This window comes from Haematobia irritans, chromosome 3, assembly GCF_050003625.1.
Source record: "Haematobia irritans isolate KBUSLIRL chromosome 3, ASM5000362v1, whole genome shotgun sequence".
NCBI classification, from domain to species: domain Eukaryota; kingdom Metazoa; phylum Arthropoda; class Insecta; order Diptera; family Muscidae; genus Haematobia; species Haematobia irritans.
The window spans coordinates 62,718,367-62,743,332 of record NC_134399.1 but is presented as its reverse complement, the minus strand read 5'-3'; the positions used below and the strand labels follow the sequence as shown (position 1 = coordinate 62,743,332).

Below are 24,966 nucleotides of genomic sequence, written 5' to 3'. Positions count from 1 at the left end.
TGAATTCATATATGGAATGATTTTATTGAACTTTTTTCATTCATTTGGATAAATCTTACATATTTGTGGTAAACCTTTTACTTCAAAATTATGACTGTTTATCTTCGTTTTTAAATAGAATTTTATTTGTTTATATAGGCAATTTTTTCTTCAATAAAAGACATGTTTTATTAATATATTAAATATATTTATTTAGAATCAACAGCATCGACTGGCCTTGAAATATTAAAACACATTTTTTCTTCTTCTAGTACCTTCCACTTTGAATAAATTGCTGCCTAGCAATTTTGTCCACCTTTTTACAATTTCAATACCTACAAATATAAACAAAAAATCCTAAACCAATTTTTTCACAAAAGGTTAGCGTCACTGAATATTACCTGATAATCGAAGATTCCAAAATGTAGTCGAATGAAGGGGTTGTTATTCTGCTGGTGTTTTCTTTTTTTTATAAACCAATTTTCAAAAAACGAAAATTTTTCTCACTAATTTAAAATAACAAATATTTTATATATTTTATTTGTTTTTTATTATATTATATTTATTTTTTAACAATCTCTCCGTATACCATAACAACGCGATTCCAACTAAAAACAACCCACGCGCAAACATATCGATGACAGGTATCGATTACAGGTAGATGAAAGAAATGTAGGAAATTTTCCTATATTCTAATAAGTGTGTTTCCTTAAGTTTTGAAAGGATTGTATACTTCATAGTAGGAATATAAATAAATAAAATAAATAAATAAATTTATTATTTTATACGAAACTTTACTAAATTTGAGGAAACTTGGTTTTAGTTCGGTTTTTGTTTATTTTTACGAATGCTTTGTTGTCAGTGAATAAAATTTTCTTGTTCAGTAGTAAATTCTTATACCCAGCAAAGAAAACAGTATTAGTAAAATTACATGCCTTATTCTAGTTAATGAACTATTCCTAATTGCTTTCAGTATAGGATTTTTTTACTGAAACAAGTAAATTTTATTATTTGACACAAAAATTTAACTGAATGGAAATAAAATGGCTAAACTAAATTGATGAACATTTTTTCCTTTAATTTCGAAGACACTTTTTTCTGGGTGTGGTAAACGACTTTTTTTGGTTTAAAAAATATCGTTTGGGAGGAAAGGCTTGGGGTGTAACGATTTATATGTGATACATAAACATTTTGTTATCTTTTATGTGTTCGAACTCGAAAATAATGAAATCACAATACCATGCTTGAACTCCATCACGAAAATCAAATCAATAAACCAGGCGCCAATTGGGTTTGGTGTCTTGTAAACAATATAACAATACGAGTGTGATAGTTTAATAAAACAAATATCAAGTAGTTGTAATTTCTATTTTTGCAAGTATACAATTTTGAATTTAATAACACTTCATGTCAGCTACCCTGTATATAAATCCTTTGATACAACAATTTTGTGACATCTCTTTCTTCTGTGAGGCATAGTCCATGTGCATTGGACATTTCATTAATTTTGTATGAAAATTATGCATAATCAAATTTCAGGGTGGTCGAATCATACAGAAATTATTATTTTTTGTTTTTTGATTTCATTTGAGGTTTCAATAGTTGAAGTTGAAGGTTGTTACACGCGCAATGATTTACTCAATAATCGAGTTTTTACCATTTCTCTTTGTCCCCTTTGTCAATGGGAATGATATAAATATAGGTGAAACGAAAATCTATTTAGTGAAAATTTAAGTTTTATTACAACAAATTTTCCTTTCTTTTAGCATTTTGGATAGATCCCGTTCAGAAGGACATCAATGGCGATATTAATTTGGCTTTGAAAGAAATTGAGGCAATGCATATTGAGGGGAAAATAAAGGATTTTATTGTAGTTGTCGATTACAACGACGACGACGACGATGCAAATCAGAAAGTTATGCAATCTTGTAAGTATGACATATATGTTAATACCACAATGATTTATTGTCCTTAAAAAATACGAATGCGAGTTTTGTTTAGTATAGAAGACGCATTGCTCTGACACAATTTTTTCGATAAATTTTTCAACGAAGGCGTTTTGCGCCTAGATTTACGAGATACGACTTTGAAATGGGTATAATTATAACAAGTATATACGGCCGTAAGTTTGGCCAGGCCGAATCTTATGTACCCTCCACCATGGATTGCGTAGAAACTTCTACGAAAGACTGTCATCGACAATCGAATTACTTGGGTTGTGGTATCTTAAAAATTCTTAACATCGTTTTCTAAATTGTGAGTTAGTCCATACGTGGTATGTATTAGACAATACGTAGAGAGCCAGAATTGAAATATGGGGGTCGCTTAATGGGGGCTATATACAATTATGAACTTGATATGGACCAATTTTTGTGTGATTGGGGATCGATTTACCTGATGGCTATATATAACTATAGACCGATATGGACCTAGTTAGGCATGGTTGTTAACGGCCATATACCAGCACAATGTACCAAATTTCAACTGACTCGGAGGAAATTTACTCCTCCAAGAGGCTCCAAAACCAAATCTCGGGATCGGTTTATATGGGGGCTATATATGATTATGGACTGATATGGACCACTTTTGGCATAGTTGTTAAATATCATATACTACCACCACGTACCAAATTTCAACCAGATCGGATGACTTTTGCTTCTCCAAAAGGCACCGGAGGTCAAATCTGGGGATTGGTTTATATGGGAGCTCTATATAATTATGGACTGATATGAACCAATTCCTGCATTGGTGTTTGAGGCCATATATTAACACCACGTACCAAATTTCAACTGAATCAGATGAAGTTTGGTCTTCCAAGAGGCTCCGGAGGTCAAATCTGGTGATCGGTTTATATGGGGGCTATATATAATTATGGACCGATGTGGACCAATTTTTGCATGGTTGTTAGAGACTATATACTAACACCATGTACCAAATTTCAGCCGGATCGGATGAAATTTGCTTCTCTTAGAGGCTCCGCAAGCCAAATCGGGGGATCGGTTTATATGGGGGCTATATATAATTATGAACCGATGTGGACTAATTTTTGCATGGTTATTAGAGACCATATATTAACACCATGTACCAAATTTCAGCCGGATCGGAGGAAATTTGCTTCTCTTAGAGGATTCGCAAGCCAAATTTGGGAGACCGTTTATATGGGGTCTATACGCAAAAGTGGACCGATGTGGACCAATTTTTGCATGGTTGTTAGAGACCATATACTAACACCATGTACCAAATTTCAGCCGGATTGGATCAAATTTGCTTCTCTTAGAGGATTCGCAAGCCAAATTTGGGGGTCCGTTCATATGGGGGCTATACGTAAAAGTGGACCGATATGGCCCATTTGCAATACCATCCGACCTACATCAATAACAACTACTTGTGCAAAGTTTCAAGTCGATAGCTTATTTCGTTCGGAAGTTAGCGTGATTTCAACAGACGGACGGACGGACAAACGGACATGCTCAGATCAACTCAGAATTTCACCACGACCCAGAATATATATACTTTATGGCGTCTTAGAGCAATATTTCGATGTGTTACAAACGGAATGACAAAGTTAATATACCCCCATCCTATGGTGGAGGGTATAAAAAGGACAATTCTATTGAACTGAGGCCAACTTGTCCCAAAACTTTGGAAAATCACCTATAATATTATTGAAATCGTCCTTAAATGGTGATTTTTTTAGTTGACTATAAACCTAAAAACATATTCAGAGGTTGAAGTTGTCTTTTAAGATTTTATTTATTTGGAGTCTTGTCTTCGATTGCTAGGATCTTAAGTTTGCTAGAAATTAAAAAAAATGTGAATTAGATGTTGTTGTTTTAAGGCTAGATTGAATTTTAATTGAAGATTAAGGAAGTTTTCAATTACTTTATTGATTGAGGACTTTATTCTTATTTCAAACGGCTCACAGTCACGGTTGCCCCTCTAGCCAAAAATAATCTATCAAAATTTGGAGAAAAATTTTCAAAATAACTACCAAACAAAAAAATCTTATTTTACAAAAAAAAAAACTTATTTATTTTATTTCTAACAAACTAATTAGGAAATTAGGAAACAAAATAATTAGGAAATTATTGTAATTTTATTTTATTATGATATATTGGTATTACTCAATTATGTATGGAATAAAATATCGGCCAAATGGGAGCCGCGACCTCGGTTGCACACCTTTATCCGATGGTCCAAATTTTCGATGACGCAGAGGCATAATGGAGGTTCTATGCCGTTAATGTGCCGAATTATCTCATCCTTTAGCTCTTAAATTGTTGCTGGCTTATCGACGTACACCTTTTCTTTCAAATAACCCCAATGAAAAAAGTCCAACGGTGTCAAATCACATGATCTTGGCGGCAAATTGACATCGCCATTACGTGAGATAACACGTCCATTGAATTTGTTGCGCAAAAGAGCCATTGTTTCGTTAGCTGTGTGGCAAGTGGCACCGTCCTGCTGAAACCACATATCGTCCACATCCATATCTTCCAATTCGGGCCATAAAAAGTTGGTTATCATCTCACGATAGCGAACACCATTCACAGTAACTGCCTGACCGGCCTCATTTTGGAAAAAATACGACCCGATGATGCCGCCAGCCCATAAACCGCACCAAACAGTCACTCTTTGTGGGTGCATTGGTTTTTCGACAATCACTCTTGGATTCTCATTCGCCCAAATGCGGCAATTCTGTTTATTGACGAATCCACTGAGGTGAAAATGTGCCTCATCACTGAAGATGATTTTCTTCGAAAATTGATCATCCACTGTTGCCATTTCTTGGAACCATTTAACACGTTGTTGGATTGTGTATCTCTCCATGGTTCAAATTGAGTAAGTCTGAAATAGAGAAATGTCAAATAAAATTCGGAAAAAAACTTGGCGTTTAGGTGTGGTTCACATTCAACATCGGTCCATACAATTTAACCACCCTTTATTTCTATGATTTTTTTCTTAAAAATTTTATTTCTATGGACAAATTTGTTAAAATTTTATTTCTATTGGAAATTTTCTCATAATTTTATTTCTATGGAAATTTTTGTTAAAATTATATTTCTATAGAATATTTTGAAAAAATTTTTTTCTATTAAAAATTTTGTCAAGATTTTATTTCCATTAAAAATGTTGTCAAACCTTTATATCTCTAGAACATTTTGTCAAAATTCTATTTCTATCGAAAATTTTGTCAAAATTTTATTTCTCTCGATACCACCGTGCTCACAGTGGTTTCGTTTTTTGGGCTGGCCTATAGGCGTTGTATGAAATTAGATATATTGAATATAAATTAATTCGCTTCTCCAACTTCAAATTATATTCCATTAGAGACTGGAAGCTATTAATTCTTTCAAAGACCTTGGTTTGCTGAAGGACCCGCCGCGTCTGCACTTGCGTCAACACATATCTGTGGCCTCTAGTAAAGCATTTGTTACTCTTGGATTCGTGAATCGTTGGGTTCCCAAGAAAAACAATCTTTTTCAATGGTTTGTACTTTTCCGGAGGAAAAGGGTCGCTGTGAAACATTTGATTTTTTTTTGAATTTTTTTTTTTTGAAAATTTGGCCTTTTTGCATCGATGAACCACTTAACTTATCACAGATCCAATTATACACGATTATTTTTCATATCAATACCTTTAATTTCAGTACCAACAACTGAATAATCGGTCATTTCTAACTCGAGATATAACGGGATATCTCAAAAAGTGTTCCATAATTTCTTTTTTAATTTTTTTTCGAATTCAGCAGATCATAATGTCACATCTTATCAAAAGTACATGAAAAAAAAAATTATTTTATTAGTCTGATGAATCCCTCAAATTTAATTTCATTAATTTAAGGTGTCGCTCTAAAGCAAAGTTCTATTTTTTTTGCTTATTTGATTTTTTCTTTCAGTTTGCGAAATACTTTCTGTTTCTGGAGTATCTATAGTATTGGATTTTACTTATGAACCCTGGGAACAGGGCCTGGATTATGTACAAGCACACGGTATTCCATATATGAGAGTGGATCATATGTTGAAACCTTTTCTACAAATGTTTGTTGCCTTTATGAAACAAAAAGATGCTACTGAAGTGGTTATTGTGGTGCAAAATGAACAGGACAAACGTGAAGTAATACAGCAGATGGTTCAAGGTTTTCCGATACGAACTTTGGTTTTAAATGCTGGCGATAGCAATAAGACAGATGTTGTTAAAATCATTCGGAATTTGAGACCAAGTCCTGGATATTATGCCATATTTGCAAAAGGATCTAATATGAATACCATTTTTGAAAAGGTAACGTTTGCCATCGTAATAAAAGGCATGATAACATGATAACGAAGTGATATTCGCACAAACTCACAGAAAATAGTCTGCTGTCGTATTTTTGTACCTTAAGGCCGGTACTCGGTTCGGTTTTCGCGTTGAAACTCCATAGAAAACCAAAAAAGGCGAAAAACTAGCGAAATTTTTCCATTTGTGGTACTTTGTTTTTTCGAGTTGAAAAACTGACGTTATAGCATGGCGCTATTTGCAATGTGAATTAAGAAATAATTTATTAATTAAAATTATTTTTGTGGGTTTATAACGCAAACACGGATCATATTTTTGTTCCGAAAATATACAAAGGATCAAAGGAGGAGCAGATTAATTGCCCAAGGAAAAATAAAATGTAAATTTTGTAATAGCAAGCAGCAAGCACCAACTTAATTGAATATCGGTTCCTGTTAAATAGCGCTCCCTGTTACCTAAATAAACACCGCTTTCTATGTGCGAAATAATGTGCGAAAAAAATATTTTTTTTTTCGCAAGAATGAACATAGTACCGGCCTTTAGGGTCTAATGAACAAGAAATTGTACAATATTCTTAAAAGCTCCTAATTGCGATAAAAAAAAACATTTTGTTTAGTCTTATGCCCTAATTTGATAAATGTTCATATTGTTGGACAAATACTACTAACAAATTTCTTTGAGTGTATGAGAGAATAAGGAATCGATGGCATCTTCTTGGGGCGGATTAATTGTCATTGTCTCAGCATTCCTAAAACTTGTGCTAACCGTAAAAGCTTGACAGAAAGCGAGTATTGTATTCATACATAAAACTACGCATAGATTAGTTAGCCATTTTTTCTGCTGGAAAACGAGGAACGAATTGTTGATATAGCGGTGAAAAGTAGAATCTCGAGTGAATTGCTAAAGATCAAACATCATTCGCTCGCGAAAAGACCACCGGTGGAGAAAGCGATTACAGAATTCGTACTTAAACCTACGGACTGATTAGTCGGACGTTTTTGCTGCTGGAATTCGGGGTACGAATAGATGTTATCGTGGTGAAAAGTATAATCTCGAACGACAGTTTCTTGCGATTGGATATCCCATATCGTAAGAGGAATATGTATTTCATGATGTACACATCTGTGGGAAAGTAGAGTGGGGTATTTGGGCCTGTCTGCACGGCCGTTTTAGGAATAGCATGTAATCGGCCTACGAAGATGCCTGAAAAATAAAGATTGTCCAATACATGAAACCAATATTTCTTTGTAAGATCATAGGGAGCCACCGTGGTGCAATGGTTAGCATGCCCGCCTAGCATACACAAGGTCGTGGGTTCGATTCCTGCTTCGACCGAACACCAAAAATTTTTTCAGCGGTGGATTATTCCACCTCAGTAATACTGGTCACATTTCTGAGGGTTTCAAAGCTTCTCTAAGTGGTTTCACTGCAATGTGGAACGCCGTTCGGATTCGGCTATAAAAAGGAGGTCCCTTGTCATTGAGCTTAACATGGAAACGGACAGCACTCAGTGATAAGAGAGAAGTTCACCAATGTGGTATCACAATGGACTGATTAGTCTAAGTGAGGCTGATACATTGGGCTGCCGCCTAACCTAACCTAACCTTGTAAGATCATAACAACAGCTTATAAGATGGAAACTCCTACTCATCTCCTAACGAAGGGACATACGACTCGTTTCATTTGGTCGCTTATCCTTCAAAGCCTACGCAACTTACCACCACAACTCTAGACATCAGTTTGCATACCTATAGCGCAACACCAGCGTTGTCAGAATTGTTTCACCAAAAACCGCTAGATTTGCCCAAAAAAATAGCTAAAAAAGCTATCAAATATCACATTTTTCATTGAAATTTAACTAACTTTATTTCACTTAAAATGCATATTAATTTAATTGCATTCATCTTAATTCTACTTCTATGAGACTGCAACAATATCTAATGGCGATTTCGATTGGGTAAAAAGGTGCAACATTCTCGGTGCATTATTGCAAAATTTCAAGAAACCTGTCTTAGATTTTGGATCCTGTATCCCTCATAATATTACGAATTAACAATAACTTTGGAATGACACTATCATTTGAGCGAAAATACAATGAGGGCACAAGTAGTGTAACACCAAGGCAACATATTTTTTGCGAATCGAAAACGCCCTAAGTCCTATTTATCACTAGAAAATATCAACATATTTCCTTTTAATTGGCTTAAATCCGCGGAATTAATGATAAATTCGTGAACGTGTACATTTTTGCAATTAATAGAGTAAAATCCATTCTTACTGTCTTAAAAATTTATACTGAATAGCTTTTATTGGCAAATTTCCCAAACAAACCTATTGTTGTCCAATTTTGGTAAATGTAATTCCATTCCATTAATAAATAGCAGATTTGTTTTTATCGCGCGTTTAATAATGTTTTCATCCTAACAATACGATATTTTTATACCCTGTGCCACATCACATTTTTGTGATCAAAGTCTAGGTCGCAGTTCAAGTCCAATCGCCTCCAAATTTAGCACAAGTTCCTGTTTTAGGTCAGAATAGAACCCTATTGATTTTGAAAGAAATTGGTTCAGATTTAGATATAGCTCCCATATATATCTTTCGCCCGATATGAACTTATATGGCCCCAGAAGCCAGAGATTTACCCTAATTTGCTTGAAATTTTGCACTAGGAGTACAATTAGTAGTGTAGTCAAGTGTGCTAAATTTTATTGAAATCGGTTCAGATTTAGATATAGCTCCCATATACATCTTTCGCCCGATTTTCCGTCATATGACCACAGAGGTCAAAGTTGTATTCCGATTTACGTGAAATTTTGCACAGGGAGTAGAATTAAAATACTAAGTATGTATGTCAAATTTGGTTGAAATCGGTTCAGATTTCTTTATAGCCTCCATACATATGTTTTTCCGATTTGGGCAAAAATGACCAAAATACCAACAATTTCGTTATTAAATCGCCACTGCTACGTCGAATACCTGTAAAAGTGACTCAAATTTTATATGTATTTCTAATACATATCTATCGACCGATATATCATAAATACACTTTTTCGAAGATGCCTCAAAATTGGTTCAGATTTAAATGTTTCCCATATATTTTACTAACATAGTGCACCATCCCAGGGCATTATCCGACTTAAATTTTAAGTCTATAGATTATAAATTTTGTTCAGATGGAGTCAGATTTAAATGTATGTATTTGGGACAAAAAGCTTTATATATAGCACCCAACACATTTGAATGATTTGATATAGTATCGAAAATGTGGATCTCCAAAGTGGTGCAGGATATTATATAGTCGGCCCCGGCCGACTTTATACTTTCCTTACTTGTTTATTGTATTTTTTGATGTTAAAAAGCAATACCACATTCAAAATTTTATTTCCTTAACTTTTTCTTGCATACGCTGAAAAAAGCATGCCCGGTTCCAAAGATTTTGTGCACGAATGATTTTGGTATTGATTCCTCGTCAAATTTAAATTTATTCGTTTTTTTCAGCTTTTTCGCCATGAGCTATCAAAGTGCTTTAACAACGTGCTAACGACTATTTAAATATCCAAATTCAGACTCGACTTCAAGTAGAAATTATTCTATATATCAAATAAAATACGTCTTTAAAATAATGTTGAAAAACATCTTCTATTTTTGAACGCTTTTTTGGTTTGTGGTCAAGATACAAAAATCCCACTGTTTCATTAATTTTCAGAATTAATCCTAGCCTACACTGAAAAAAAAACATGCCCGGTTCCAAAGATTTTGTCTTTACTTTAAAAATTTTGGTATTGATTCCGAGCCAAAGAAGCGGAGAATACAAGTAAGGATACTTTTAAGACAAATTTATCTTTTAAATTTGGGTTTTGTGTACTTGCTTCTAGTAAGCAAATTTTAATTTTTCGCTTATTCAGCTTTGTTTCTTCATACGTCATCAAAGTCCTTTAAAAACGAGTTAACGACAACTTTATTTTCAAAATTAAGACTCGACTTCCAGTAGAAATTATGCTTTGTTTCAAATAAAAACGTCTTTAAAATGAAGTGTTGAAAAACATGTCCTATATTAGAACGATTTTTTGCTTTGTAGTCAAGATGCAAAAAGACAACAAATTTAAAGACAATTTCATTAAATCTAAAGAATTTTTCTGAATTAATAAAGTCAAGTTGACCTTAGTCCAAACATTTTTTCTTTAATGTTATGGTACACATTTTTAAGTGAAATCACTTAATTATAAGGACAATATGACTTCATTGAAAAGTTTATCGACTTTTGGACAAGGAAAAAAACTTTATATTAGAGAAATGCGTCTTCTGTGCTAAGCAAAATTTGCGTTCGTACACCGAAAAAAAAGTTTACTATTGTTTACGAAAAATGAACTAACCCATAGTAAGAATGACCATGATTTGGCGCCAAAGATTTTGTTCATCTAGATAAGTTCATGATTTTCTTATAAATAAGTTTATGTATTGCATCGTATTTTAGTTCATTCTTACTACGCTGAGGGAAGAATGTACTTACACTCATTCAAAATATTCCTGCTATCCGGAAAAATGAACAAGTTTTTGGGAATCCTATATTTAGAAATTGGTTTCAAATAAACTATTTATCAGTATAATTTTCAAAGAAGTAAATAAATTTAGGAATTAAAGGTACAACAAGCCTGTATACAACTAAGAAATTTTTCGTACAATATAAGACAATTTTTCATAACTACCAGTATTTTATTTCAAAAAATTATTATTATATTACATAAAACTATGGCTTATGATATACAATAAAAGAAATGTTTTTATTTGTACGCTGTATGTTGTTACTTTTCCGTAGTTAGTAATTGCTTCTTCAAAAGAGTAATATTCTATGTTAGTAGAATGAAACTAATTAATATCAATTTCCATTTTCTATCCGTATGAAAGATATATGCCATAAGTTGCTATTTTCATTTCATTTTTGTCCAATTTCACCGATTTCGCTAGTTTTTGTTGTGTGGATTTGCGTCATAAGCCTCTGAAGTTAAAAAGGTATATGAAATATAAAAATATTATCAAATTCTATGGTATTTTGATCTTTAACTTACAAGAGAATTTTCTTAGAGCCAATAGGGATATCAGCTTAGATAGCATTAAACAGTAAGAAGATTCCAAAAAATACCATTAGATTTGCTGTCATCCTGCAGATGAAAATTATTTTTAATAAATAGAAATTTTGGCTTTATTACAAATGGACGAAAAACTTACCACATTGAAAAAAATCATCCAATTACTACATTAGTGGAATCATATCCATGCACAAATGGGACATTTTTGAAATCCTTCTCAGAATATAAATGAAATAAAAATATTATAAAATTAGATATAATTTCCACTTGTCAATATAGCATTTAGTATTTATGGTGGATATTAAGTTCGAGTTTAGTGGCTAAAATCCCAATTTTTCATGATTAGGTTTCTTTAGAAATACATGGGAACAAAATTGAACCGTTTTTGTGTTCATTTAAAATTTATATCAAATTTTTAGTAATTTGAGGTTGCTGAATCCAAATGTACACTTGTTTTTTTAAGAGCTCGACTTTTTGAGATATACGGTTATGTTCAAAATTAAGGGACTTCCGCTATATATATTGGAATAACTTGAAAACAATTCATCATATTAAATTAAAAAACAGCGTTCTACATAAGCTTAAAAACGATTTTCTGTTCTTAATCGTGTAATCCATTTAAAGAATATAAACTTTATAAAAAACTTGTTTCGAGCTATTCTCCATCAAGTTATATTTAAATTTGCATCGAAGGCGTATAATTTTATACTTTTCTTACTGATTTATTTCTGATTTTAGCACCTAAACTCGAACTTAGTACACACCTTAAGGACTCGCTATAACATAAAAATATAGACTCAAAAAATTGTACTGTGATCCAGATGTAGAGTAAATATAGATCATTTTATTACCACTCATTATGAATATTTTTATGTAAACCAATTTAAAACCGCACTAATTTTAAATTATTAATAGAAATATACAGTTTCTTAATATGTGATTTATTTTAGAGTTATTTATTTTTTATCAATATAAAGTGTTTTTGTTTTCTCTAACATCACACCATTCACTTATCAGTTTCTAAAATGTTACGAAATAAATGTATTTTTATTAATAAACACAAATACCGCACGCAAGCGCACCACGTGTGCGCTTCATAAATGCATCAACACAACTGAATGCACCAATAAAACTCAAAGACACAAATACCCAGCGGGAAATGGAAGCGACGTGGAATCGATGATGGAAGTGCTGTCCGGGTAGCTATAAGGCCTGGGCGCTGCATTACGTGTTCATTTCAAAATAACATTGGATTGGATTGGAGGCCAAGGCCTTGCCTCTCGCTTCTATTCGTATGCCTTCTAGAGGTGGTGTCGTCGATGCCATGTTATCAGGCCTTCATACTAAGTACAAAAATCATGCCTTCCAAAGAAGGCCCTCAAAAAGGCCTGGACAGGAAGGCATAAAAGAAAGCGTGTAAAAATAAATATTTTGAAGGCAAGGTTGTCTATGAACTGAACATTTGCCCTCATACCTTTTACGTTAGAATTTAATTTGACTTACTTTTCCTATACAGTTTATCTTATTTTTGTGATTTTAATATTTACCTCAAGTGTATTTTTATTTTTCTGCTCCGTCGGGATTTGAACCGGGGTCCTCGTTATTGATAGTCCTACACTCATCCACTGGCCTACGAGACATTTAAGTGATGTGGGCACCAAAAGGTAAACTTAAGCTACACGTGAGGTCATTCCGCGTTCCCTTCTCTTGGAAGTGAACGTATAATGGGTATCGGATCTTTTATATGTTACATAGAATGCCTTCTAGAAGGCCAAAGTTAGGAGTAACTAGAAATAAGTAAATTAATAGCTTGGCAGCCAACAAAGAATTAGTATGAAATCCTTTTTATACCTGACGTCACAGAATGGTATTGGGGGTATAATAAATATGTCATTCCGTCCGTAGCACAACAAAATATCTATTTCCGACTATATACAGTGTATATATACTTGATTAGGGGAAAATGAAAAGTCGATATTACTACACCGAAAAAATCCGTAGTTGGCCGAACGCTAAATTTAACTTATTTTTATTGCACAATAATTATTGATAACTATTGATTATTTGTTTGCAGTTAAATTTTTTTTTCGAAATTTTCCACATCACAATGAAATTTTCGTTGTTTGTAAGTATGTCTCAAACATTTTGTAAATTCCATGTGAACTAAAGCAAGCATAAATTCCATATGAACTAAAGCAAAAGAAAATTTTCGTACGATTCCAAAAAATAGAATGAAATGCCAATGATTTTGTCCTTATTTTTAGTTCGTTTTTATACCCTTCGCCACTACTGTGGTACAGGGTATAAGATTGTGCATTTGTATGTAACGCCAAGAAGGTCGTTTAGTATACCGGTCGTCTTAGAATTAAATTCTGAGTCGATTTAGCGATGTCCGTCTGTCTGTATATGTAATTTTGTGTGAAAAGTACAGGTCGCAGTTTAAATCCGATCGTCCTCAAATTTGGCACAGAGTTTTACCTTGGCTCAAAGATAATCGCTATTGATTTCGGTTCAGATTTAGATATAGCTGCCATATATATTTATCACCGATATGGCCATAATTGACGTATTTATCAACTTATTCGCAAGGCCGAATATTTGGGGGCTCTCGTCAAACATGCAAAATTATTAGATATAGCTCCCATATATATCTTTCGTCCGATTTGGACTTATATGGCCTCAAATGCCAGAGTTTTACCCTGATTTGCTTCAAATTTTGCTTAAGGAGTGCGTTTAATAGTATTGTTAATTATACCAAATTTAGTTGAAATCTGTTCAGATTTAGATATACTTCCCGAATATATCTTTCGACCCATTTCGACTCATATACCCACAGAGACCAAAGAGTTACCCCGATTTACTTGAAACTTTGCACAGGGAGTAGAATTATGGTTCTGGATATGCGAGCGAATTTTAATTGAAATCGGTTCAGATTTTGATATAGCTCCCATATATATCTTTCGTCCGATTTTTCGTCATATGACCACAGAGTTCAAAGTTGTAGTCCGATTTACGTGAAATTTTGCACAGGGAGTAGAATTAAAATACTAACCCCCATTTTCATGAAGCTCCGTTAGTGATCCGTTAAACCGTAGTATGGCCATAGCTGCCATTTTGCCTATATATTCCATATGTCAGTTAGGAACTTAACTGCCCAAAAATTTTCAGTTAAAGTTAACCGGAGAGCAGATATTTGCAATTTATTTTCTGTTAACTGGGAGTTAAAGCCTAACGGAGCTTCATGAAAATGGCCGTAAGAATGCATGTCAAATTTGGTTAAAATCGGTTCAGATTTCTATATAGCTTCCATATATGCTTTTCCGATTTGGGCAAAAATGACCAAAATACCCACATTTTCCTTATAAAAACTCCACTGCTAAGTCGAAAACTTGTAAAAGTGACTCAAATTTTCCTTTATTTCTAATACATATCTATCGACCGATAAATCATAAATACACTTTTGCGAAGTTGCCTCAAAATTGGTTCAGATTAAAAGGTTTCCCATATTTTTTTACTAACATAGTGTACCATCCCAGGGCATTAGCCGACTTAAATTTTAAGTCTATAGGTTATAAATTTTGTTCAGATGGAGTCAGACAAAAACCTTCATATATAGCGCCCAACACATTTGACGGATTTGATATAGTGTCGAAAATGTGGTTTTACAAAGTGGTGCAGTGTATAATAGAGGCGGCCCCACCCGACTTTAGACTTTCCTTACTTGGTTTTTACTAACATTGTTGTCCGTCCGGGTCATAAACCAATTTAAATTTTGAGTCTAAACATTTTGTGAATGTTTAAAAAAAATGCCCAAATCGGTTCATATTTAAATATTTGTATATGGGAAAATAACATAAACCTTTATATAGCTCCTAACAAATTTGAAGGTGTTAAGATATTGGCATACTTAGTGGTCAAGGGTATAATATAGCCCGCCCGCCCGACTTTAGACTTTCCTTATTTGTTTAATATGAGAATGAGTTAATTCGTGTTTTCCTATTGGACTTTACGATTCACATTAAAAATATTTTCAATTTCATACCGTGAAACAAGTTGTCAAAATTACTGGAGAGAATGGGCGAGCTGATCTATCAAAGACAATTTGTTTGCTTCTTTAACTCCAAGGAAGAAATATTGCTTTTACTTTCACCTAAAGTCAGATTCAATTTCACGAATTAAAGATTTGATTAAAACTGTCTGTAAAACTGAATTTTCGTTCTTATAACAACAATGTAGGTCCTTCTTTTTCCAATTCCCAAAGAAGGCACAGAATAATGTGTGCGGGCATTTTTTAGAAAGGAAGTGCAAGGCATTATAGAATGCATGATAGGAGAAGGCATATGGGAAGGTGTTAAGGATCCCAAAATCATGGGCTAAGAAGGCATGATTTTTGCGGTACTTCGCAATTTTCCCGCTGGGTAGTCATAAAGGACACATATGTAAAGAAAAACAACTCCACACACACATGATCCCTTTCTGATCTCGCTATTGCAACAAAACAACTATCACCACAAAAGATACCAACAACACACATTCCATAACATCATCGCAATAACAAACACAAACAAAAAAAAAAAGATGATGCAATAATTTCATAATTTCTTCTCACTTCAATTTCCAGTATCACGTTTATTGATTAGTTGGTATTCTATCTATAGGATAAGGTAAAATATATTCAAAATTTACGAGGAATCCATAAAAAATTATATACACCCGTCAAGGATTAAATTAACTACTTTTTATTCTACTTTATCTAAAATTTTCAATGTGAGGAAATATACTCCAACTTATAGTAAAAACCGAAATAAGCTGTAGGAAGCCGCCATACGAATCGGTACTGTGGTTAAGTTAATTTTTACTATAAAAATTTTTTTCCATACAAAAATTTTTCTTAGTAAATTGTCCACATTTCGTAGTAAGATTTTTATATTGCCTATGTCTTTTTATAATACAATCAACGATGCATTAACTATTGTATTGGAAATTTATTTAAGGAAAAATCCGTCCTATTTCGTAGTTAGTGAACTAAAAAACATTTACTGAATTTTTATAAGTTTTCCTTTAGCTAAGTTAATTTTCGCAGTGGTTACGAAAAATGAACTATATTACAGTAAATTTTTTGAACTATGTGGAAGTTAAACTGGTCCTAAAATTAACAAGACACCTGTTTTTCTGTGTATTTTAAAGACATGAAATCTTTGACCTCACGACAATATTTTTTTCAGTGTAACAAAATTTTCTTTAATGTATGCTAAAGATACCCATTTTTAAGTAGAATCACTTAACTATAAGGACAAAATGACTTCACTGATAAAAAGATTTGTCGACTTTTGGATAAGGAGTTTATTTAAGAGAAATTCAGAAATGCTATTATAAGCAAAATTCGCGTTCGTATTTTAAGGACATGAAATCTTTCGCTTCACGACAATATTTTTTTCAGTGTACAAAGCAATTCATATCTACTATTTTAACTTAGTAATAACATAATAACTTGAGAATATTACAATAAAAAGGACACCATAAACGAGTCAAATGCTAATATTCGTAATAATTTACTGACAGTCTATCTAAGGAATTTGTATGGTAATAGTAGATTTAAAGTTTACGTTAACTTTTATGAATATGAGGAAAAAACTTTACAACAATGTGTATTTGCTGCAAAAATGTCCCGCATAATGGCGGGAATAATTATTTATGTTTCCATTGAGCTTAGAAATATGTGGAAAACCTTATTCTGGCAGAAAGGCTTTGATAAAAACGCCGTTTTATCCATATTTTAACCCTTTCACTACCGATGTCCACTTAGAAGGACATTCGAAAAAGACACCAAATTCTATATTCCCACTTAGTTTCGATTTACTTCTCGATGTTATTTTAAAGTAGAGGCTTTAATCTAAATAAGCTATAAATATTGTCCATATTGGTGGGGTCTAAAATACATTTATACACTGAAAAAACAGTGAACCCACCAGAAAGAAAAAAACCAGTTAATTTTAGAAAATTTTGAATATTTTTAGAAATTTTTAACTAAACAGTATAACAAACGCTGGCATCACGCCGATGTCATAAAATTAAGTAAATATTTTTTGACAAATTCAAGAAAATTTATTAGACATAATTAAGTTTTTTCACTTGTTAAAGAAAATTTTGTAATTTGAAGGAAAAAATTGGAGTTCAAAATTGCAAGAATGTCTTTAGTGACATACGAAGTTCATGATTAACGCTTTTGTAGTAAAATTTACAAATTAAAAAAATATTGAACTATTTTGTGGAAGACACGAATTTAGTTAATCTTTATCCTTCATTTGTGTACATTTTTTCCTCGATTTTAGTTAATTTACTAACGCACACAAATCACAATGGACAATGGACTGAATAGTCTAAGTGAGCCTGAATCTTAATCGGGCTGCCACTTTAACCTTTAACCTAACGCACACAAAAAATTATTAGAGTAGAGGAAACTTTCTCCAAACATAATAATTACATGAACTAAAATAAAGTTAAATTGGCTTTAGTGAAATAGAAAGTTCACTTTTTTTGAGTGTATAAACTTCTTTAACAATAAACGACAAATACGAAAATTTGAGACAATTTTTCTACTGTATGTTTCTAGTAAATGGACATTTATACAAAAACTATAGCTGATAATTTTTCGGGTTCTCTTTTGTATTTTTTCTCACACTTTGAAAAATACTATAGGCCAAATAGCGCTTATTTTCGTAAGACCATTTGGTCACAATTCAAGAATCAAGTTTTCAGAACAAGCTCATATAGCTCTTGAAGTAATTGAGGTAGGTTTTCAAAATGACAATTTTTGTTAGTACAAGTAAAAACAGAAGAAAACTAATAGTTTTTAACATTAGGTTTATTTCGGTAGTGAAAGGGTTAATAGAAACATGTCGAAAATAAAAAAGCTAAAAATAACTAAAAGTGTTGTGAAGAAAGCTAAATACATTTTTGTCCGCTAAACGACTTCAAAAAAAAAGCCAAATCTAGCGGGAAAATTGCTAAATTTGCAACGATGCTCAACACCCAACCAGAGAGTGTTAAGAAAACAAGGTTTTCTTAATACTCTCTGAACCAACTATATGCTAAATATAACGCGCTAGTACAGCAACAAGACGGCGACCGGTTCTCTGTACCGGATTGACGCGATGGCTCCGATGTTTCATCTGTCTTTTTGTGTTGGAAGAGGTGAATCCCCGCCTTTTTCGTTTGCTTTGGTCTGAGCCGGGATATAGAGAAACCCCCAAACCATGGTACAGACAGAAGCAAAGAAAACTTTTTGACTACTATGCAGTGCCAATGTGGACACCTCAAAGAAGCGACACGCAGTGGAATAACATACAGATCTGAACGCTGTCATCAGAACTGCGACAGGGTGTCTCCGCAGTACACCCCTGGACCACCTTTATGTGCCGACCAAGATCATCCCTGTACACAATTACATGTTGTCAAAGCTATATCTCCTGAGTTGTTATCGCAGTAACCATCCAAATCACAATATTGTGGATAGGCCACACCACCAAGGAACGTAAGCGTCTTCACCCTGTAGAGCGCGAATCTAGCGTTACAAAAGAGAGTCTCTAGACCTGGTAGCATTCCAGACAGGTCTGAAAAGGATCTACAACGTTAATCCCGTTCTCGGAGCAGGACCGCCGCCCATAGCATTGGATGAAAGAGACCTCCCGCGGCAGTACAGCCAAATGAGGCCTTGGGTGTACGTCTCACTACCAGACTGATACATTCTTATTTGTTACAGATTCTTAACGGTAACGTTTTCGCACGACCAGCTGAATGGCACTTTGTTTTCTTGGATACTAGAGATCGGGTATTTAAGTTTAAGAAACAGGTTGAGTATGCCAATAAATTTACGGTGAATCCAAAGGCCATTTGTCGATCGTTACAAATGAAGGACGCATATTGCCAAAGTGGGTTTACAGTGAGTATGAAAACTATGCCTAAAATTTTATTGAAAATCCATTTTCGACTTTCCTTAACAGTTCCAACGTGCATTACTTTTGGAAATATTCCGAGCTCTAATAGATATTAATCAAAATAACCACGGAATCTTAGAGCCTATAAAAAGGGACTGCAGTAATGCTAGCGCCGATTCTGAACTTAACAACGATGCCATGCAGGACGATTTCAATATTCTAGATTACTTTAAATTGACCAATTTTATGACATTCGATACGACGGGTACACTCAACAAATTTGATGATGATCGCGATTTAATTCCCCCTCTAACCTATATGGTTAATGTGAGCATTAATTTTTATTCAAACGAACATGAAGCCGCTACAGATTTGGCAGTTTGGCAAAACGGAGAATTGAAAAAACTTAACGAAACTATAAGTCCAGCTAAACGGTTTTTTCGTATAGGTACTGCAGAGGTATTTCGCCCAAAATTTTCATAATGATTTCATAATTAAATAAAAATAATATGGATCTACTATTGATACAGGCCATACCATGGAGTTATTATCGCAAAAATCCTTATACAGATGAATTACTGTTGGATTCTTATGGTCAACCTATATGGGAGGGTTTTTGCATCGATATGATTCAAACATTGTCGGAAAAGATGAATTTTGATTATGAAATTGTTGCCCCAACTTCGGGTAAATTTGGTCGTCGTGATCCCGTTACCAATGAATGGGATGGTCTTGTAGGTGATTTGGTAAGGGGTGAAACGGATTTCGTTGTAGCCGCATTCAAAATGTATTCTGAGCGTGAAGAGTATATCGATTTTTTGGCTCCATATTTTGAACAAACTGGTATTACGATTGTCATGCGCAAGCCAGTTAAGAAAACGTCGCTGTTTAAATTTATGACCGTTTTACGTTTTGAAGTTTGGATGAGTATTGTGGGGGCCCTTGTGTCGACGGCAATTGTGATTTGGTTATTGGACACATATAGTCCTTATAGTGCCAGAAATAATAAGAAGGCATATCCATATCCATGCAGGTAAGAATTATGATAAGCAATCTTAAAAATGATTTTAAGTAAATGGCGTTCGCAAGAGTATAGTCCAATGTAATTGATAGATTACTTCTGAGAACCAGACTTGGCTTCTGGTCCATTTCCGATCATTTATTATACCAATTTAAAAGAATTGATCTAATTTCTTGGAGGTAAAACATGCTTTTATCCTTTAAAATTTTTCCGTTAAAATTTTCTTGGATTGACCTAAGCATTTGATGTTGAAGAAAAGCTAGATGTAAAAGTTGTCTTCAAAATGCTCGAGAAGTCTGTTTTTTTTTCTATATCCTGAAATGGGTAAAAAAATATATTTAGGAAATTATGAATCATATGCATTGAACTTTAGCATTGATTCTGAGGTTATGTCGAATCTTCAGAAAGTTCATGGAAAACTCTTGAGAGAAAAATTGTTTTAAATTTTAAATTAAATTCCAATATTGAACGTCAATTGTTGAGCCAAAATTGAATGTTTTGTTGTATTTCAAGAATCGCTCGTGTTCAAATCCCCAATTTTGTTACGTGTTCATGAATTTCGACCTTTACAAATAGAACCCTCGTTATTTTACAAGTTGATAAATATTTTTTTTACAATCCATTAGTTTTGAAATTTGGCACAATTTTAAACCAAAAATACACGTTTTTTTGTCATTGGTACAATTTAAAAATTTGATTTTTCAACCCTGACTTGAACAGAATCACATAAATAGATTGTATGTCATTGTATGGGGCAAGGAAGAGTCTGTTATGTCCGTAACTACGTGGCACTTGGAATTCGACAAGGACCTATGTATGTCCTTGTCATACAATCTATGACGATTGTATGTCATTGTATGGGGCATCCATTTTTAATATGTAACTATTACCACGTAATAGGTGCCTATTATCGTTTTTCGACAAGAATATAATATCTATGTGAACCAGCAAGGAAGAGTCGGTTATATCCGTCGCCATCAAGTTGTTGTCTCTCTTCTAAGCTAAGACTACGTAACTACGTGGCACTTGGAATTCGACAAGGATCTATGGTTCCCCTAAAATAAAAACAAAATATTTTTCTATCAAAAATATACTTACATAATTTTTCTTATGCATTTTAGAGAGTTCACTTTGCGAGAAAGCTTTTGGTTTGCTTTAACCTCTTTCACGCCACAGGGTGGGGGTGAAGCGCCAAAAGCAATATCCGCTCGTATCCTAGTTGCTGCTTACTGGCTGTTTGTGGTCCTGATGTTGGCCACATTTACCGCAAACTTGGCCGCATTTTTAACAGTAGAGAGGATGCAAACACCTGTTCAATCCCTGGATCAGTTGGCTCGTCAATCGCGTATTAATTACACGGTGGTTCATGAATCGGATGCCCATCATTATTTTATTAATATGGATTTTGCTGAGAAAACTTTATATCGTATGTGGAAAGAATTGGCGCTAAATGCCACGAGAGATTTTCATAAATTTCGGTAAGATGGTGTATACTCGAAAATACCTTTTGGAATTTAGTATTTGGGCAGCGTTAAAATTTTGCCTGTGCACAGAAAAAAAATTCACGAAAAATTTTCCAATTTAAGTCTTAGTTAATTGATTTTTAAAAACTATTCAATTAAACATTTAATTGATTCAACACATTTTTTTAATTGAAACAAAAATCAATCACAAACATTAATTAATCAATTAATTTTTTAATTGATGCTATCATTTCTGTGATTGAAGGCATTTCAATTAAAAAATTAATTGGATCAATTAATTTCGTGATTGAATTAAATCAAATTTGTGTGTTGGCTTTGTTTTAATTGTTACTCGAACGGAGTTCGAAGAGTTCTATCCATAAGCGTAGGAAGGCCTCTGGGGAGGGGCTTAGACCCCCCACCAGAATTTGAAAACCTATTTACGATTTTCCATTGTTTTTATATAAAATTAAACAAGTAAATACACAAAGTTGCGTTGAAGACTTTCATGCACAATCAAATTACTTGGGTTGCAGTAGCAGTTGCCGATGGCAATATATAGTTTTATTTCTTTCATAAATGTATATATTAATAATGCTGCAAAAAAAACATCGCCCAAAAATGAGTGAAAAAGTTCTTTTTGGGTCTGGGAGTGGGGTAAAATTGGCGGAGAAGCGATGACTGTACTAAGAACTTGTAATAGGACAGATGTCCACCATTTCAACAGCCGTTGCACTGAATTTGCATCGCTTCTTAAGGTGTCATCCGAATTCAGTGTTTTGAATGTGAATTGAAAAATTTTGTGATATTTTCCCAAGTAGATAATTTGTAATGCACTCTAATGCTTGTCTGAAAAGTTTGTCCTGGAATATTTTCAAAAATTATCGGTTTTTCTAGAATGGATTTACCATTCTAGAATGAATAATTTGTACCATTTTATTAATTCTTTTTAATCTATTTGAAAAAAAAAACAACATTTTTCCATTAAAATATGAAAAAAACTAGCTATAAAATACTGAATTAAAAAACTTCCTGTGTAGTTAGGATAGGTTAGGTTAGGTGGCAACCCGATGTATCAGGCTCACTTAGACCACATTGGTGAACTTCTCTCTTATCACTGAGTAATACCTCCTCCTTTTTATAGCCGAGTCCGAACGGCGTTCCACATTGCAGTGAAACCACTTAGAGAAGCTTTGAAACCCTCAGAAATGTCACCAGCATTACTGAGGTAGGATAATCCACCGCTGAAAAACTTTTTGGTGTTCGGTCGAAGTAGGAATCGAACCCACGACCTTGTGTTTGCAAGGCGGGCATGCGTGTCCTGCATTTTGTGTAAGGGGTAAGCAACTTTTAGGAGCATATAGCTTCAGATTACTGGCGGATCTGGAAAACGTTAACTTAAGCAGTCTGCTAATGTTTTTGGAACAATCTGGTTGGTTCAACAAAGAAAAATAATCAAGAAGGTTCAGCGGTTAAAACTAGAAGTGCCCATATGTAATAGGTACTTTTAGTTAATGTGGTATCACAATGGACTGAATAGTCTAAGTGAGCCTGCACCACGGTGGTGTGTAGTTAAAATAATTAACTTCTTTGTGATGACATTTTTGGAAGTTGTGTCTTTAGAACAACTCCCAATTTTTTGCAGGGAAAAAGTGTGGAACTACTTTTAGTTGCTTTATTAAATATTAATTGTCTAGTTATCTTGATGTCTAATTTTTTATTCATTTTTATAAAATAAAACATTAATTGAACCTATTAAACTTTAGCTAGGGGGCTACAGCCCCCCCTAGAAAAATTGTCTTGCTACGCTAATGGTTCCATCTGAGTGGTATCGTATAAAGTTTATATTAATTTTTAATGTTAATTACATACCTATACATATTTTGTTCTTCCTTTCCTTACAAGCGTTTGGGATTATCCCATCAAAGAACAATATGGTCGTATACTGATAGCGATAAACAGTTCGATGCCAGTTAAAGATGCTGAGGAGGGTTTTCGTAAAGTGAATGAAAGGGAGAATGCTGATTATGCTTTTATCCACGATTCCTCTGAGATTAAGTACGAAATTACTAGAAACTGTAATCTAACTGAAGTTGGTGAAGTTTTTGCTGAACAACCATATGCTGTAGCTGTGCAGCAAGGTTCTCATTTAGGGGTACGTACAATCTGATTTATTCAGACCAGAAATTTGCTTACATATCTCTTATACTTTTAGGATCCCATAAGTTTTGCCATATTGGAATTACAAAAGGACCGTTACTTCGAAGAACTTAAAGCCAAATATTGGAATCGCTCAAAAGCAAATTGTCCATTGTCGGAGGAAGAGCAAGGTATTACATTGGAAAGTTTGGGAGGCGTATTTATAGCAACCTTTTGTGGTCTTGGACTGGCAATGATTGCTTTAGTTATAGAAGTATTCTATAATAAGAGAAAGTTTAAAGCGTCCAATATAAGACAAGTCAAACCAGTGGAGTCTATAGAACCACCTGAAGATGTTTGGCATAGTCAACAGGATATTGAACAAAAAACCACTCCACCACCCTTATATGAAGCTCCCGTATTTCGTGGTCGTAAGATACCTTCTGGTATCACCATGGGTTCCGAATTTAAACCTGGGCTTTTGAATGCTCGCCGACGTTTAAGTATGACCAGAAATGACGATTTTCCAGAACAATCGGAATTACCAGGATATGTTGAATGAGCGCAGCGATAACCTAGTCATAATGCACAATATCGAATTCAACTATATGCATTGTACATCTTTAGTAGACATAAAAATTTATTTGTATTAAGCTTAGACAAAATGGCAAATTTAACATTAGTTATAATGTGTAAAATGCAACAAGTAGTTTCTGTTATACCCAATTTATAGCAAAATATATCGAATTATTTCACTTGCTCGTCTTGTGGTCTTATCCCAGCCGAAAGCACTCGATGAGAGGATAAAAGTAATTTCTGAATTTTGCTAGATTGGTTGCCGCTCGTCTTTTATGAGCATCTAATGTTTTGTCGCCAAATTCGATTTTGAGCACTTTTTGCAATTTTCGTATGGCCATATATCGAAAAATGCTGTGAATTTATTTTTGGTGTATTCGACAAAGTTGTATTTTGTATTTTGATTTTGATCTGCTGAACTCGAAAAAATTTGTAAATTTTTTTATGGAACAGCTTTTAAGATATCCCGTTATTTTTAGCAT

At 33.7% G+C, this 24,966-nt stretch overlaps 1 protein-coding gene and 1 long non-coding RNA gene across 3 annotated transcripts; one reads left to right on the top strand and one right to left on the bottom strand.

Moving 5' to 3' along the window:
• The first annotated feature begins 1,584 nt into the window (after window positions 1-1,584).
• On the top strand, window positions 1,585-24,663 carry Ir8a (Ionotropic receptor 8a). Of its 2 annotated transcripts, XM_075300143.1 has the most exons (9): window positions 1,585-1,681; window positions 1,746-1,907; window positions 5,879-6,261; window positions 19,111-19,290; window positions 19,352-19,744; window positions 19,816-20,318; window positions 21,428-21,784; window positions 23,675-23,924; window positions 23,985-24,663. In XM_075300143.1, the coding sequence occupies exons 1-9, from the start codon at window positions 1,609-1,611 to the stop codon at window positions 24,468-24,470; spliced, it is 2,787 nt and encodes a 928-aa protein (XP_075156258.1). In that variant the 5' UTR covers window positions 1,585-1,608; the 3' UTR covers window positions 24,471-24,663. The 2 variants fall into 2 exon arrangements, with proteins under 2 accessions (XP_075156258.1, XP_075156259.1); XM_075300144.1 differs by lacking the exon at window positions 21,428-21,784.
• On the bottom strand, window positions 10,954-12,429 carry LOC142229575 (uncharacterized). The gene is made up of 4 exons (XR_012720431.1): window positions 12,200-12,429; window positions 11,488-11,561; window positions 11,328-11,420; window positions 10,954-11,257 (listed from the first exon to the last, which is right to left on the bottom strand). It is a non-coding gene; the product is annotated as an uncharacterized LOC142229575 (long non-coding RNA).
• Window positions 24,664-24,966: the final 303 nt, after the last annotated feature.

Coding starts and splice junctions, on each gene's coding strand:
- Ir8a (XM_075300143.1), top strand. CDS start 1,609: ATGATTTACTCAATAATCGAGTTTTTACCATTTCTCTTTGTCCCCTTT. Junction 1,682..1,745: donor TGGGAATGATATAAATATAG/GTGAAACGAAAA, acceptor CCTTTCTTTTAG/CATTTTGGATAGATCCCGTT. Junction 20,319..21,427: donor GCATATCCATATCCATGCAG/GTAAGAATTATG, acceptor TATGCATTTTAG/AGAGTTCACTTTGCGAGAAA.